The following is a 12,592-nucleotide window of genomic DNA, read 5'->3' on the forward strand; positions in this document are numbered from 1 at the left end:
AAATGATGTGAAATGGTATGTTCTGTAGACTTTCGAACACAATATTTAGTATAGTAGTTCGCGAATTCGGATGTACTCCGAGTTTCTCATCCACTCTCATGCGTTCTCCCCTACTCCTCCGCTGGATTTGGTGCAACCCTGTACGTTTAAACCGAGAGGACACCCGTAGCGACTTCCCGAAGAAAAAAAAAATATATATATATATTTAATTAAATAATAAAAGAGTAGCTAGAAGCAGAGGCGAGGGGGAACGGAGGTGTAAATACAAAGCGAAAGCGCGCTCTCTTTCTCTTTCTCTCTCTCTCTCTCTCTCTCTCTTTCTTTCTGCGTTTTTTTTTTAAATTTATTTATTTATTTTTTATGAAATGAACGACTGAAGAAGGTAACATATACAGGGGACGCGCCTTCGCGCCGGGAACGAGCTTTTCATATCCAACTCATTCCACGTTACATGTTTATACGCGCGTGTAAATATTTGCCCGCGACCGCAACTGTAGATCGGGAGCTGCGCGTGCCATCCCGAGACTGTCTCACGCACTTCGGAGGACCAGCCGCAGACTTGCCGCCGCTGCTGATCAACGGGTCGACGATGACAACTTTAGCGAACGGACAGGCGGACGGCGGGGCGCACGTAGCGGCCGGCGCGAACGGGCTCGTGAACGGAATAAGCCACGGTCACGGCGCGCCGGGCTGCGCCACCATTCCCATGAAGGACCATGACGCCATCAAGCTGTTCGTCGGCCAGATCCCGCGCAACCTGGATGAGAAGGACCTGCGGCCGCTCTTCGAGGAGTTCGGCAAGATCTACGAGCTCACCGTGCTGAAGGACCGATTCACGGGCATGCACAAAGGTAGGGGGCTCGGGCTTGTGGCTTGTAGCGCGCGCTCGTCACGGTCTCCGTGGAAGGAATTATTAACCCGGTGAGATTTCTATCACCACACAGAGGCTGTTATTACAACCTGGCAAGTTTTTGTGTGTGATTTAAAAATTAAAAAAAAAATCAAAGTTTTTTTTTTTTTTTTTTATCAATTATTAATTTATTTGCTATGCGCATTATTACAGCATCCGTTTCATTTTTTTTATTACATTTTTTTTTATTTATTACAGTTTGAAGGTAAGAGTTATGTGCTTGGATCTTCACTGTTGCACGGATGCAAATGCAAAAGGATGCTGAATATTGTGGCCGGTCCTGGCTGCACGAGCGTGTGTGTGTGTGTGTGTGCGCGCGTGCCTGCGCGTGTGTGCGCGTACGTCCACACATCACGACAAAAGGTCGGCACCGTATTTAGCACGACTGAGACGGATTGAGTTTTTGACATTTTCACTGACAGCACAAGAGACTTTTATTGTTTAATCATTCAGCATTATGACTACTCATAAAACGAAGGTTCCACTTCGGAATAAAGGTTTTCGGTTGTCCCAAGTGGAGGGAGAATAAACCTTAAACCTACAACCGAGTGGTTCTCTATGAGTAAGGGTTCCATTTGAAGGAACTCTAAATCATGCATGGATAACCCCTGAAGTAGGGTGTACGTTAGACTGAAACAGATATATGCTTTTTAATAGCACAATTACTGAACATTTCAGGTGCACGCCTAGAAAAATCGAGAACCCTTAAGTGGGGTTTTTTGTTTTGTTTTGTTGTTATTGTCCCTGTTGGAGAACCCTTGAAGGTACAACTGAGTGTTTCCCTATCAGAAAGGGTTCCACGTCAAGAAAAGAAATCTTGGATGTCTGACAAATCTTTAAAGAGCTCTCTAGAATTTAGGATATTGTTTAGAGCCAGTGGGACGTCATGATTTTTTATGGCACATTTACTAATGGACCTTAACTAAAAACGAATCAAGTCACTCTTCCATAGTATTTCTCCATTCCTGAGTTTTCATGTTTATTTTACATCGTGCATTCTTTGTTCCCTGTGGTGCACCAGTTGATCTCTCGTACTCTACAGGATCGCACCTCCCTGCTTCTGCACTCTCTGACACCACCGGCTTCTTTGTGCAGAGTCTTAATTATCGCCAGCGCAGGAAACCCGCGGCGCGTTCGGGAAGATGAATTCCCGAAAACGCTCCGTCTTGCGTGTGTCAGGGGACCTCCCGCTAACCTCGTCCCCAGGGTGCCATTATTTCCCAGTTCTGTCTAATTGATCTGCTTCACCCATGGAAGACATTGCCTGACTTGGGGGTCGTATTCGTATCTAATAGAGCCATCCATCCCCAGGAGAGTGGGAACAACAACCTGTCCTATGCTAAACAAAGAGTGCCGGGTAATGATAGTGTTAAATATATGAAGCAGCCGAACAAATGGTTATGAGCGGAGGGAGTGGAGATGGTGACGGAGGCGGAGGGGAGAGCTTATCTTTTATTAATACGGCAGCTGTAGTAGTGACTCCCAGTCCGGCGGTTAATCATGTTGGCCTTGAACTACGGGTGTCCACATGGGCCGATCCTATAAAGTGACTCCTTCTAGGGATATGTGGCCTTTGTGAAGTCTTGGGCAACGCTTGTTCATTAGCAACGCTCTTAGTGCTAGCAGCATTCATACTTTTTTATACTCTCTTTGCATTGCCAGTGACACAAGTTGCATCACACACTGGTCGATTACATGTGTGCTTCCTACAGGCAGCTTCATTTATTTGTCACAGATCTCTGGCTTATCACCCACGCTCCTCTTTTTTTAATGCCGTATTTACAGTGCGAAATCGGAAAGCGAGGCGTCTGTGTGCATACGTAATTCCCTGTCCATCATTTTACACTCGGTCATGTTTCAAATACCTTTCTGAACAGCCTAGAGTTGCTGGAGTAATTGAGTAGAACGTTGCCAACCATTATGATATTCAGTGAATTAGGCAAGGCTTCGATCATGCCCTAAAGCCGCCGTAGATGTTGCATATTACGGGTTTGATTTGTTGATTCGGCAGCCCAGTCAGCTGTTTGAGGTGTTTTTGCCTCCTGTTTGCGTTGTGTTGAAGTGGCCTTGGACTTTAAAATATTACCATATTGCTTGGGGTTTATATGCAAATGTAACAGAGGCATCCATCCGCGAGAAGATATAAATCTAGCCGCTCATCCTGCAGTGAAGGATGCAGATCCTCCTCCACGCTAAACAGATAGATGTTACCCATATGCTGGGTAATGATAGTATTAAATGTAAGTAGCAGAGCGAGTGGGGATGGTGGTAAAGTGAGAGGGGGAGCTTATCTTTTATTAATAGTGCAAATGTAGTAGTGACTCCCAGTCTGATGGTTAATCATGAGTGCCTTCGCAGACTGATTCTCGGCTGTATGGCCTTCCCACATGTCCTGGGCAAATTCCTGATTTTATTAGTGGAGCCCTGGCTGCTTCCTACAACCTGTCAGGTTTCTGTATCCACACTGGTCCCAACTAGTGGTGTAAAACAACAGCACTATCTGTATTTGACTTAAAACCTGAAGTGGGTGTGGCCTAAACCAGAAGTGGCTTTGTTTTGTTTTGTTACTTAACCCTGCCTGCGAAGTCATCCGTTTTTGATTGTACTTGTCCATGGCACCTTTTAATGAATCGACTTTACCAAATGATATAAACAAACCAGTAGCCTAATTTGAACCACCCTAACCCTTGACCAGGCAGTTACTAAGGGTGAGTGAAAGCTGTCAATGCTTCGGTCAAATCTGACCCACGAGCTTCATATCTGTCCGCTCGCCCACAGTAACCTCAACAAGATGCTGCGTGCTATGAAAGATACGAAGCAAACGGACCACCGAGTTACAGTGTAACCTTTCATATTCGTATCTGTTTAATAATGGATTCGTCTTCAGCTTCATCCCCGGTCCTCATATCTGCGATTCCCACACTTCCACTTCATCGTGCATTCTTGAGAAATCACGACTCCTCCACCGCCACGCTCCTCTCTTCTTCCTACCACATTCCCTCCTCCGATGTTTTGCGTCTCTCTGCCTTTCTTTCATCCTCCTCTCCTCATCCTTCACCCATTCATGCGCTCGAAGGCATCCATTCCTTCAGTCTTTATTCACTCCGTCACCCGTCTTAACATTTCGAAGTTCAGAATTGCGTTCTGAGAGTCTGCGAGTGAGCTCGCGATCCCTGTAGACCTGTAAACAGCAGCCGGGTAATGTAAATGGCACAACCTCGAGATAAATACACATTTCTGGCAAATATTAGCCTTTCATAAATGGCTGCTCCTTGCAGGAGATGATTGCTTTGGATCCGTTTGTTGACAGGACCATGCGAAGTCACCTTCTTTCCCAAAACAACTGCAGTTGCTGATGGGATGTTTAATTAATATGAAGGCAGTGCAAGTTGCGTTTTTAAATAGGCTGCAGAACAGTCGAGCAAATGGTTGTGTGCCGTAAGCAACGAGCTGCCCTTGCAAAAGTAGAGCATTTGAAGCTGCGACGTAGCGCGTGGGTGGTGAGGGACTATGTTGGATGCCATAATAAAACATGTAAGAGGAGAAGCTTTCCATTTCACACTGCACAGCTAAATTCACAAACTCTATTTCTGATCGTTGTTATGCACGTACATGCGATCTATTTTTGCACACCAGCTTGACGGCTAGGCAGGGATTCGAAGGTTGTTGTTTTTTTGTTGTTTGTTTTTTTTTTTTTTCCCCCCTAACAAAACTAGCTGTGATATCTCCACTGTACAACAGTTATCTAGCTATTAAGGGAAAGGGGCTTGAATGTCAGAGAGGAAGAGTGATGTAGAGGAAAGCCTGGATTTATTAGAAATAGAAGGGTGGAGAAAACCGGGCACATAAAGCAGCTTAGATTCACAAAGAGAAGAAAGTCAAATGTATTTAAGGGACGGATTGAGAGGTTAAAAAAAAATAAGCGCTGGATGGTTTAGCAGTGGAGGATGAGATGGATGGATGGATGGATGGATGGATGGATGGCTGCAGTAGGACCAGATGAGGTCAAATAGGCTGTCGTAGCACAGGAGGAAATGCAAAACATGATAGAGTTTGGTAAGGGGGGGAAGGGGGGGGGTAATACAGAGATACACCTATGTGCTGGAGCAGATTTGGGTTTAAGAGGACAACGTGTCCATTCTCCAACGATTTCATTTGGCAGCTCGGCGTGACTCAGCACTGCTAATAGAGTGCATTTGTCCTGGTCACCGGCAGGTGCAGAGAACACTCTGAGGAGGACTCCGGCGTAACATATTCTGCCTGGACCCCTTTTAGTGCACAACTCAGTCCAGAACAGTCTCTCCCCAGTGCATGCTGGGACGGCAGCTCAAAGAGAGTCTGACTGACTGGCTCCCTTGTGACTCAGCTTAACCAGCCCGAGGCTTTGCTATCTGTGTTTTTGAACAGTATAGCGTAGACCCACATGCCATATACGCTTTTGGTCTTTTTCAGCTTATGAATGCAGCTTAGAAAATACACAAGTAACTCATCGAAAAATGCAATACAGACACGGAACGACGTATTCTGCGTTACAAGACCAAATTCCGATTTCCCCGCTGTAATAAAGTTCATTCGAGGCTGGATTTATTTTGCCGAGACATTTGGTTGTCCTTGGTGGAGAGGGAGGGAGAGAGGGCTTGGGCGTGTTTTTTTTTTTTTTGTTGTTGATTTTTTTCTCCTGCAGCATGGTGTTAATTCAGCTTGCATTCTGGCTACAGGATTTCACTGCTCTTGCATCATCTGCGCACACAGCGCTTCTCTTTTTTTCAGTTTCGGATCTGTGGATACGCTCCTCATCGCCCTTCCCAAATCCTCCCCTCTCTCTCTGTCTTTCTCTCTCTCTCTTTCTCTCTCTCTCTCTCTCTCTCTCTCTCTCTCTCTCTCTCTCTCTCTCTCTCTCTCTCTAACTCTCTCTGTCCAGGCTGCTCTTCGACGACGATGCCACATGATCAATGCTGAGCGTTTTGTTTACGAGGGCGGCAACATGTGTCACTGCGGAGGTCTTGCCTGGTCATGGCGCTCCTTCCCACCTGCATCTTGACACGTAGTACCGAGAGATAAATAAGCAGCACCCCATGAACACATATGTAAATACGTAGAGACGGCCCATTTTTCAGCCAGACTGTAGGGAAGGTGGCAGCACAGCTATTGTCCATTATTATTGGAGGGGACTGCCACAGGGGTTGGCCATCAGGTGGAGAGATAGTTACTCACCCTGAGCGATGACTAGATGATGGCAGAGATGGGAAGAGCGAAGAGCTGGGAGGGAAAAAGCAGAGAGACTAGAGCTGAGCTGCCTGCCAGTGCTGACCTTCGCATGGCCCTTATTAAATACTGCGGCCCAGGAGTAGGAACTGAACTGGGTCAGGACAAAACCATTCCTTCTTACCTTCAGGGCACTGACCTGGAAGTGCTATTAAAAAAAAAAAAAAGAAGTAATTTTCATTTTTGTCCCCTTTTAGACTGCATGCAGAGGTGTTGGATTAAGCATGTGCGACACTTAATCCAACACCTCTTGATATCCGTTAAAACCTTTTCAGGAAATTGCCGTCGCTCTCTCTCTCTCTGTCGGAAAAAAAAGAAAAAAAAGTGGGTCGGCGTGCGTAGAAGTAAATACCTTAAAGTGAATTTGAAAAGAGGTGGAGGGGAAATAATTGAACAGGAAGTAATGTCTGTTGTATGATCTACGATTTGGCATTTTCATCAGCCCAAGTCAGATTTACTTTTCAGTACTTTCAGACTTGGGGGGGGGGCAGAAATCCACACTGTACGAATTCTTGAAATCCCTTCATGCTGAAAGATTTATGTTTCACTTAGCGACCGTGTTGTGTGCTCATTTATTCCAAATAGGAAAAAATTGAGATAGAGCAAAGCCAGATTAAGCTTGGTCCAGCTATTAAAAGTTTTAGGATTCTGTGCTCGGTAAAAACGAAGAGCCTGAAGGAGTGTGTCATTTCTTCTCCTCTCTTCTCTCCTCTTCTCTTCTCTTTCTCAGACCATGTAGTCGCTGTATCATCATTTTGATTCCCGCCTGGTTGTTCTCCGGCTGCTGGAGAAACACATTCAGGGAAATAAATAGCTTGTTTTCAGAGCATTTGCATGCAAAATATTTAAGTGGCGATGACGCGAGCTGTGTGAGATTAGAAGACGAGCAGTCGGTATATAAAATACACCGGGAACTCGGTGCATCATCTAGATTTGGTCCTGTTTCAACTCCCCAATTTGGCCAGCATGGAGTTGTTGGTGTAATTGAGTAGAACTGATATGAAATGCAGAGAGTTAGGCAAGATGCGTTCGATCCTGCCCCTGAAGCTGCTGTGGTTGCTCAGTATTCTATAGTAATTAGTTTATTCTGCAGTACAGGCAGAATGTTTAGGATAGGAATGCTCCATTTTGTGACTGATAACCTAATAATTTAATCGAATCTGATACATCGATAAGTTGAAATGAACTTATTAGCAAATATTTTGATATGGATGACAAATAATGATAAATATTGATGTCTATTTATCTTTCAAATACAGTGGGTTAGTTCTGTTAGCACATTTAGTCCTCCCACGCCTGTGTTTGTGCTTTCTTTTTCCAGAGTACCTCGGCCTTTAAAGAGTTACCATGTTACTTATTCTAATATGAATGCGTTCAAATCAATTTCAATTCACTTTTATTTGTATAGCACTTTTAACAGTGGGTATTGTCTTAAAGCAGCTTTACAGAAACATATAAAGACAGGATAGAGATTTGAAGCGTGTGAATTTATCCCTAATGAGCGAGACGGTGGGGACGGTGGTGAGGAAAAACTCCCTAAGACGATATGAGGAAGAAACCTTGAGAGGAACCAGACTCAGAAGGGAACCCGTCCTCATGTGAAAGTAAATGGAAGTTCATTATGGTTTTCATATGAAGTCTGTTTTGTTGAACTAATATATACTAACTATATATACATTTTTCTTTCCCAAGGAACTGTGGATGGTCCACACTTTAACAGTATTTATCCCTCATATAACGTAATTTTAGTTCCATACCTGTATTGTTTTCCATTCCGATACTGGATAATACGCTTTACCTTTCACTAAATCGCTCCAGTAATGGGCATTTCTATCTTGTGTTACAGCTTGTTGCCATGGTTTCCTTGGCAGATAGCCAGTTAGCCAGATACAGAATGTATGCATAACCAACCAGATGTAGTATCAGATGTATTATGAGCAGAAACAATGTTTACTTTCCACAATTGCTGTAATCTATTTGTGGTTAAAAGGAAAAAAAACCCCAAAAAACATCAGTGCCAGTCTATTTTGGGTACATGGAACACATCATGCCCATCACCAGCACGGAACGTAACACCAGCTGCGACTTGGAAGAAATAAAATGGAACCATAAATGGATAATAATTCACTTCATCTTCGCATAATGTTACGTCTCTGAGGCTGCCAGGTTTTTCTTCTGGAGATGACTTTTCTTTCCGTAGCGTCTAGGCCATGACCTTTAAAGACAAGCACCAAATGAAAATGTAAAACATTAGTCACTGCAAATATTATTCAATTGAATTTAACACTATGGCTCCCAGTGTCGTTATTCAAACAGCTTGTAAAATAGCACTTGATCCAGTGCATCCATGTTGTTTTGCCTTCAACTTGATGAACTCAAGCGATAAATAGAAAACGTACCCAGGGTTTGAACGATACGCTAACCGAGCATTCATGTGCTATGCCTTCAGCTCACTTTAAGTAACCGTCCTTTATATTTGGTTCTCGAGATAAGCAATGTCTATATTTAAGATCCTGTCTCCTCCAATGTCCTTTGTTCTTGGACTTTGGAAAGTAAGTTTATTTACACCCTGAAACAAATTTCAACAGTTACATCAAACTATAAGACACTGGACTTAATACTGCTACTTAATCGAAGGATTACATCTCCACTCCCTCGCTCTGTACATCTGAGCTAGCATAATAGCCTGAGCTGTGAGAGAGAACGTGCAGGTATATGTGCTTAACCGTCTCATCATAATCGTTGGGTTACATCACGTCAGGGAAGCAGGGTCCAGATCGTTTTCAATGCGAGAACTGATTTAAGGTGAACGACGTTTTAATTACACTTTGGTGGAGAGAAAAGGATGTAGCAGGGGAGGCTTTTAAAGCTGTGTTAAAGATAATCCACTTTGTTTAGTTTTTACTGTTCAGGGATGCCTTGGAAGCAGTGGGATACACTGATCTATAGCAGTGTTCTTTCGTTCAAGCAAGGAACTCACGCTCAGACACAATTCTTTCTCTACTCCACACTGTGCGACTTGGTGCGAAAACAAACAGGAAGACGATATTGCATTGGGTACGTGTGGAGGAAGGAGTCAATGTTTGCCACCCCAGTGCACATGTTAGATTTACACCGGTGCTGAGTGGCATTTCGTGCTGCCGGCTGTCGCACGGATCGATGCCGCGTAGGTCATGGGGAGTACGCGGTCATACTCGGTGACACAACGCATGCACTGTCGATAGTTAGAAGCTCTACTTTTTAATTTGATCAATTTGATGTATTTAGGTTTGCAGTGTATTAACTATATATAAGCATGGGGAGAGACTAGCTTGTGTGATACTAATAAATGATAGACTAAAGAAGGCAGGAAAACGACAATTTCCACCCTTTCAAGTTTAAGGAAAGTACAGGAGAGCATAATAGTATTATCAGCTGTGCGGTCAGGAAGTGCTTGCCGGCAGTGGCAATTGCAAAAATTCAGCTAGAGGGTGGGTGGACAGGGTGCCAATCTCATCGCAGGGCACACAATCACGTACACTTTGGACATGCCGATCAGCCTGCCATGCATGTCTTTGGACTGGGGAGGAAACCGGAGTACCCGGAGGAAACCCCCGCAGCACGGGGAGAACATGCAAACTCCGCACACACAGGACCACGGTAGGAATCGAACCCCCAACCCTGGAGGCGTGAGGTGAACATGCTCACCACTAAGCCACCGTACGCCTCGATTTATCGAATTATCATCACCATTAACAATATTTCTAAAGTGTTAGATCTGAAACTTCAATGTAAGACCTATTTCATCCTCTTAGGTCAAAATTTGTGTCCTTTGTTTTATCTTTCATTCTGCCATTTTGAACCATTTTCAGCAGATCTAATAAACATATTTAACTGATGTTAAATATATACTTCTCTAATGTTAGCTAAGTTGAAATTGGCTTCCGAAGAGCGCCAATTAATATAAGAGAATATAAGGCGTTCAAAACGCCTGCACGAATCGTTCCGGACTGACACGTAGATTTGCTCATCTCCTGTTTTCTTGGGAAGAAAAAGAGAAGGGTGGCAGGTCTGATAATATAATAGAACGTAATCGTCACTGGAGAGCGTGGCGATGGAATACTGTGTAAAGATGATTAAATTGTTATATCGGACAAGCCTAATTGTAACATTTTTTTGGTTTGAGGTAAACATGTGGTAGACTAGCCATAATAATCACGGCTATAATGGTTAATAATGGATTAACCATAATTAAACAAACAAAGTCTTTACAAGCGTTGCGTCAGTTTACCCTTACAAGTGTGGGAATTAGTGTCCTTTCTGTGTCGTGATGTACCTGTACTCGGATGTAATGAACTGCATTTCGAGAAAATCAAATGTGCTGTGATTGTGCCAGCTCTCCCCTACAGTATGTAGTTTCCTCATCACACACTTGATCACCTACATAAAAAAAATAGCATCAATGCAAACGTGCTTAATTCCACCCAAGAAGCTTGCATCTTCTCTAGCAACAGCATATGAAAATCGGTCATGTTGCACGCGATGTATCACAATAACCGGCACGGGTACATCTGTGTTTTGTGCTTCGGATGAATAAGTGCAACACGCACATAACGCTGGGTCTCCTGGGTTGCCTGCATATGGTAATGTGGCATTGTGCATCACTAGCTTGAGGTTTCATTATGCAGCGTGTGATATATAGTGGTTCCAGGTAGAGGCTAGTCATTTCCAATGCAACCATGGCGAGGCAGCCGGGGAGGTGTGTGTCAGGTTGGGGTGGATAGGGTGTGCTTCATCAGCGGAGTGGAACACGAAGAGGAAATAGAGATGGAGATGATACCGGCTACGATACCGGCAAAAACGTGAAGCCGGACGCCTAGAGGAGCGAGAGTGAGAGAGAAAAGAATGTGTGTGTGTACCCGGTTGACATCAAATATCTCCATTATGGTAGAGGAACATAAAAATATTGATGCTGTAGGCCCATACTGGTTCCCATGAGGTTTGAATTTTCTCATACATCTTTTATCAAAAAGCTGAAACATTTCTTTTATGTGTGTAGAGCTAGGTTTGGTTTATGGAAAACCCAGACTGATATAATAATAATAATAATAATAATAATAATAATAATAATAATAATAATATAAGAAAGGCTGAAAGTGTGTTTTATCACGTCTTTTATGTCTATACACCAGAAAAGCCAGTTGAGGAGTTCATCGCCTGCAAGACATCCGAGGCATTTGCGTACACACAGACTCGCTAGACTCCGAAACAGTAAACCATTATGAGATTATAATTAGCTCGGTGTCTACTGAAACAGTGCATTTGTTATTCATAGGGGCATGAGATTTTTAATGGAAGCATTGTCATCAAATAAATCCTCATTAGCGATTTTCCTCACTTACTGCAGGATGTAAATAGGATTTTAATGTCGGAATATTTACTGCATTGAACGCCAATGGGGTAACGTGAGCCTGATAGCAATCAATGGAGCGCAATGGACGTTGTTTTTTTTTTTGTTTGTTTTTTTTTTTAATGCTGAAGGGCTCAGGCTACTACTACTATAATGCAACAGGCCTGAGCATGCAGACACCGTGTGGGTGATACGAGACTCCAAAAGAAAAACAGAAAGCTGATAGGTCAGGTCCGTTTTTAATCCCGCCCATATTCTGCTCAGAGTGCTAATGCCATGAATTAAAAATGCATCCATTTGACTTAAAGCAAAGATGGAAAGCTTTTGGAAGGCCTAGCTAGATTGGGATAAATTATTAAGAGCTGGTTATGAAGTCAGTATTTTAAGGCTACTTAACCGTGTCCAGAGATAGTCGTATTAAAAGCCAAGGTGCACAAAGTGCAGAAAATGCCTTTTCTTTTTATATGTTACTTTTTTTCTGGGAAAGATATCAAAACCGTGGAAAGGAGAGGAAATAGAGCCTGCATGCAGGTAGGAAAAAGCACTAGGGTCAGGGGAAAAGATGAGAGCGAGAGAGACCAGGGGAGTCCCAGAGACAGATGTCATCCTCCCTGCAGATTGATGGCTTTTGGCTGGATTCCACCCTCGGCAATGACCCCGCTGTCCTCTGCAGTAATTTATAGATGATGTTTTTAAAGATTTAAGCACTATTCTGTGACCATTGTGGCCTCGGATTCAGAATGACCTTCCGGTGCAGCGGGAGGAGGAGCAGGCCTGGGCGAAATGAGTCATGAGACATTGGACGGTGCTGTAAGAGAGACATGTGGGGATGGGAGTGATTTACTGAAATTCTGTGATTAGTTAACTTCAGGTTTGTTTAAGTTAAGACGGTAGGTATTTTTTAAATCACGCATATCACACATGTGAAATACCCGGCACCAAGGCAGGACTGCAAGATTGGTGATAAAAAAAATGTAAAAAAAAAAAACAAACAGTCCTCGATATTGGCACATCAGGAATTTCGGCTT

At 43.5% G+C, this 12,592-nt stretch overlaps 1 protein-coding gene across 4 annotated transcripts in view; it reads left to right on the top strand.

Annotated features, from left to right (window-relative positions):
- The first annotated feature begins 191 nt into the window (after window positions 1-191).
- Window positions 192-12,592, top strand: part of celf4 (CUGBP, Elav-like family member 4) — a 91,477-nt gene continuing 79,076 nt past the window's right edge. For all 4 annotated transcript variants that reach the window (XM_053687923.1, XM_053687924.1, XM_017491914.3 and 1 more), the window contains exon 1: window positions 192-851. In XM_053687923.1, the coding sequence (XP_053543898.1) occupies window positions 452-851 (400 nt within the window). In that variant the 5' untranslated portion in view covers window positions 192-451. The remainder of the gene's footprint in view (window positions 852-12,592) is intronic.

This window comes from Ictalurus punctatus, chromosome 18, assembly GCF_001660625.3.
Source record: "Ictalurus punctatus breed USDA103 chromosome 18, Coco_2.0, whole genome shotgun sequence".
In the NCBI taxonomy this organism is placed as follows: Eukaryota; Metazoa; Chordata; class Actinopteri; order Siluriformes; family Ictaluridae; genus Ictalurus; species Ictalurus punctatus.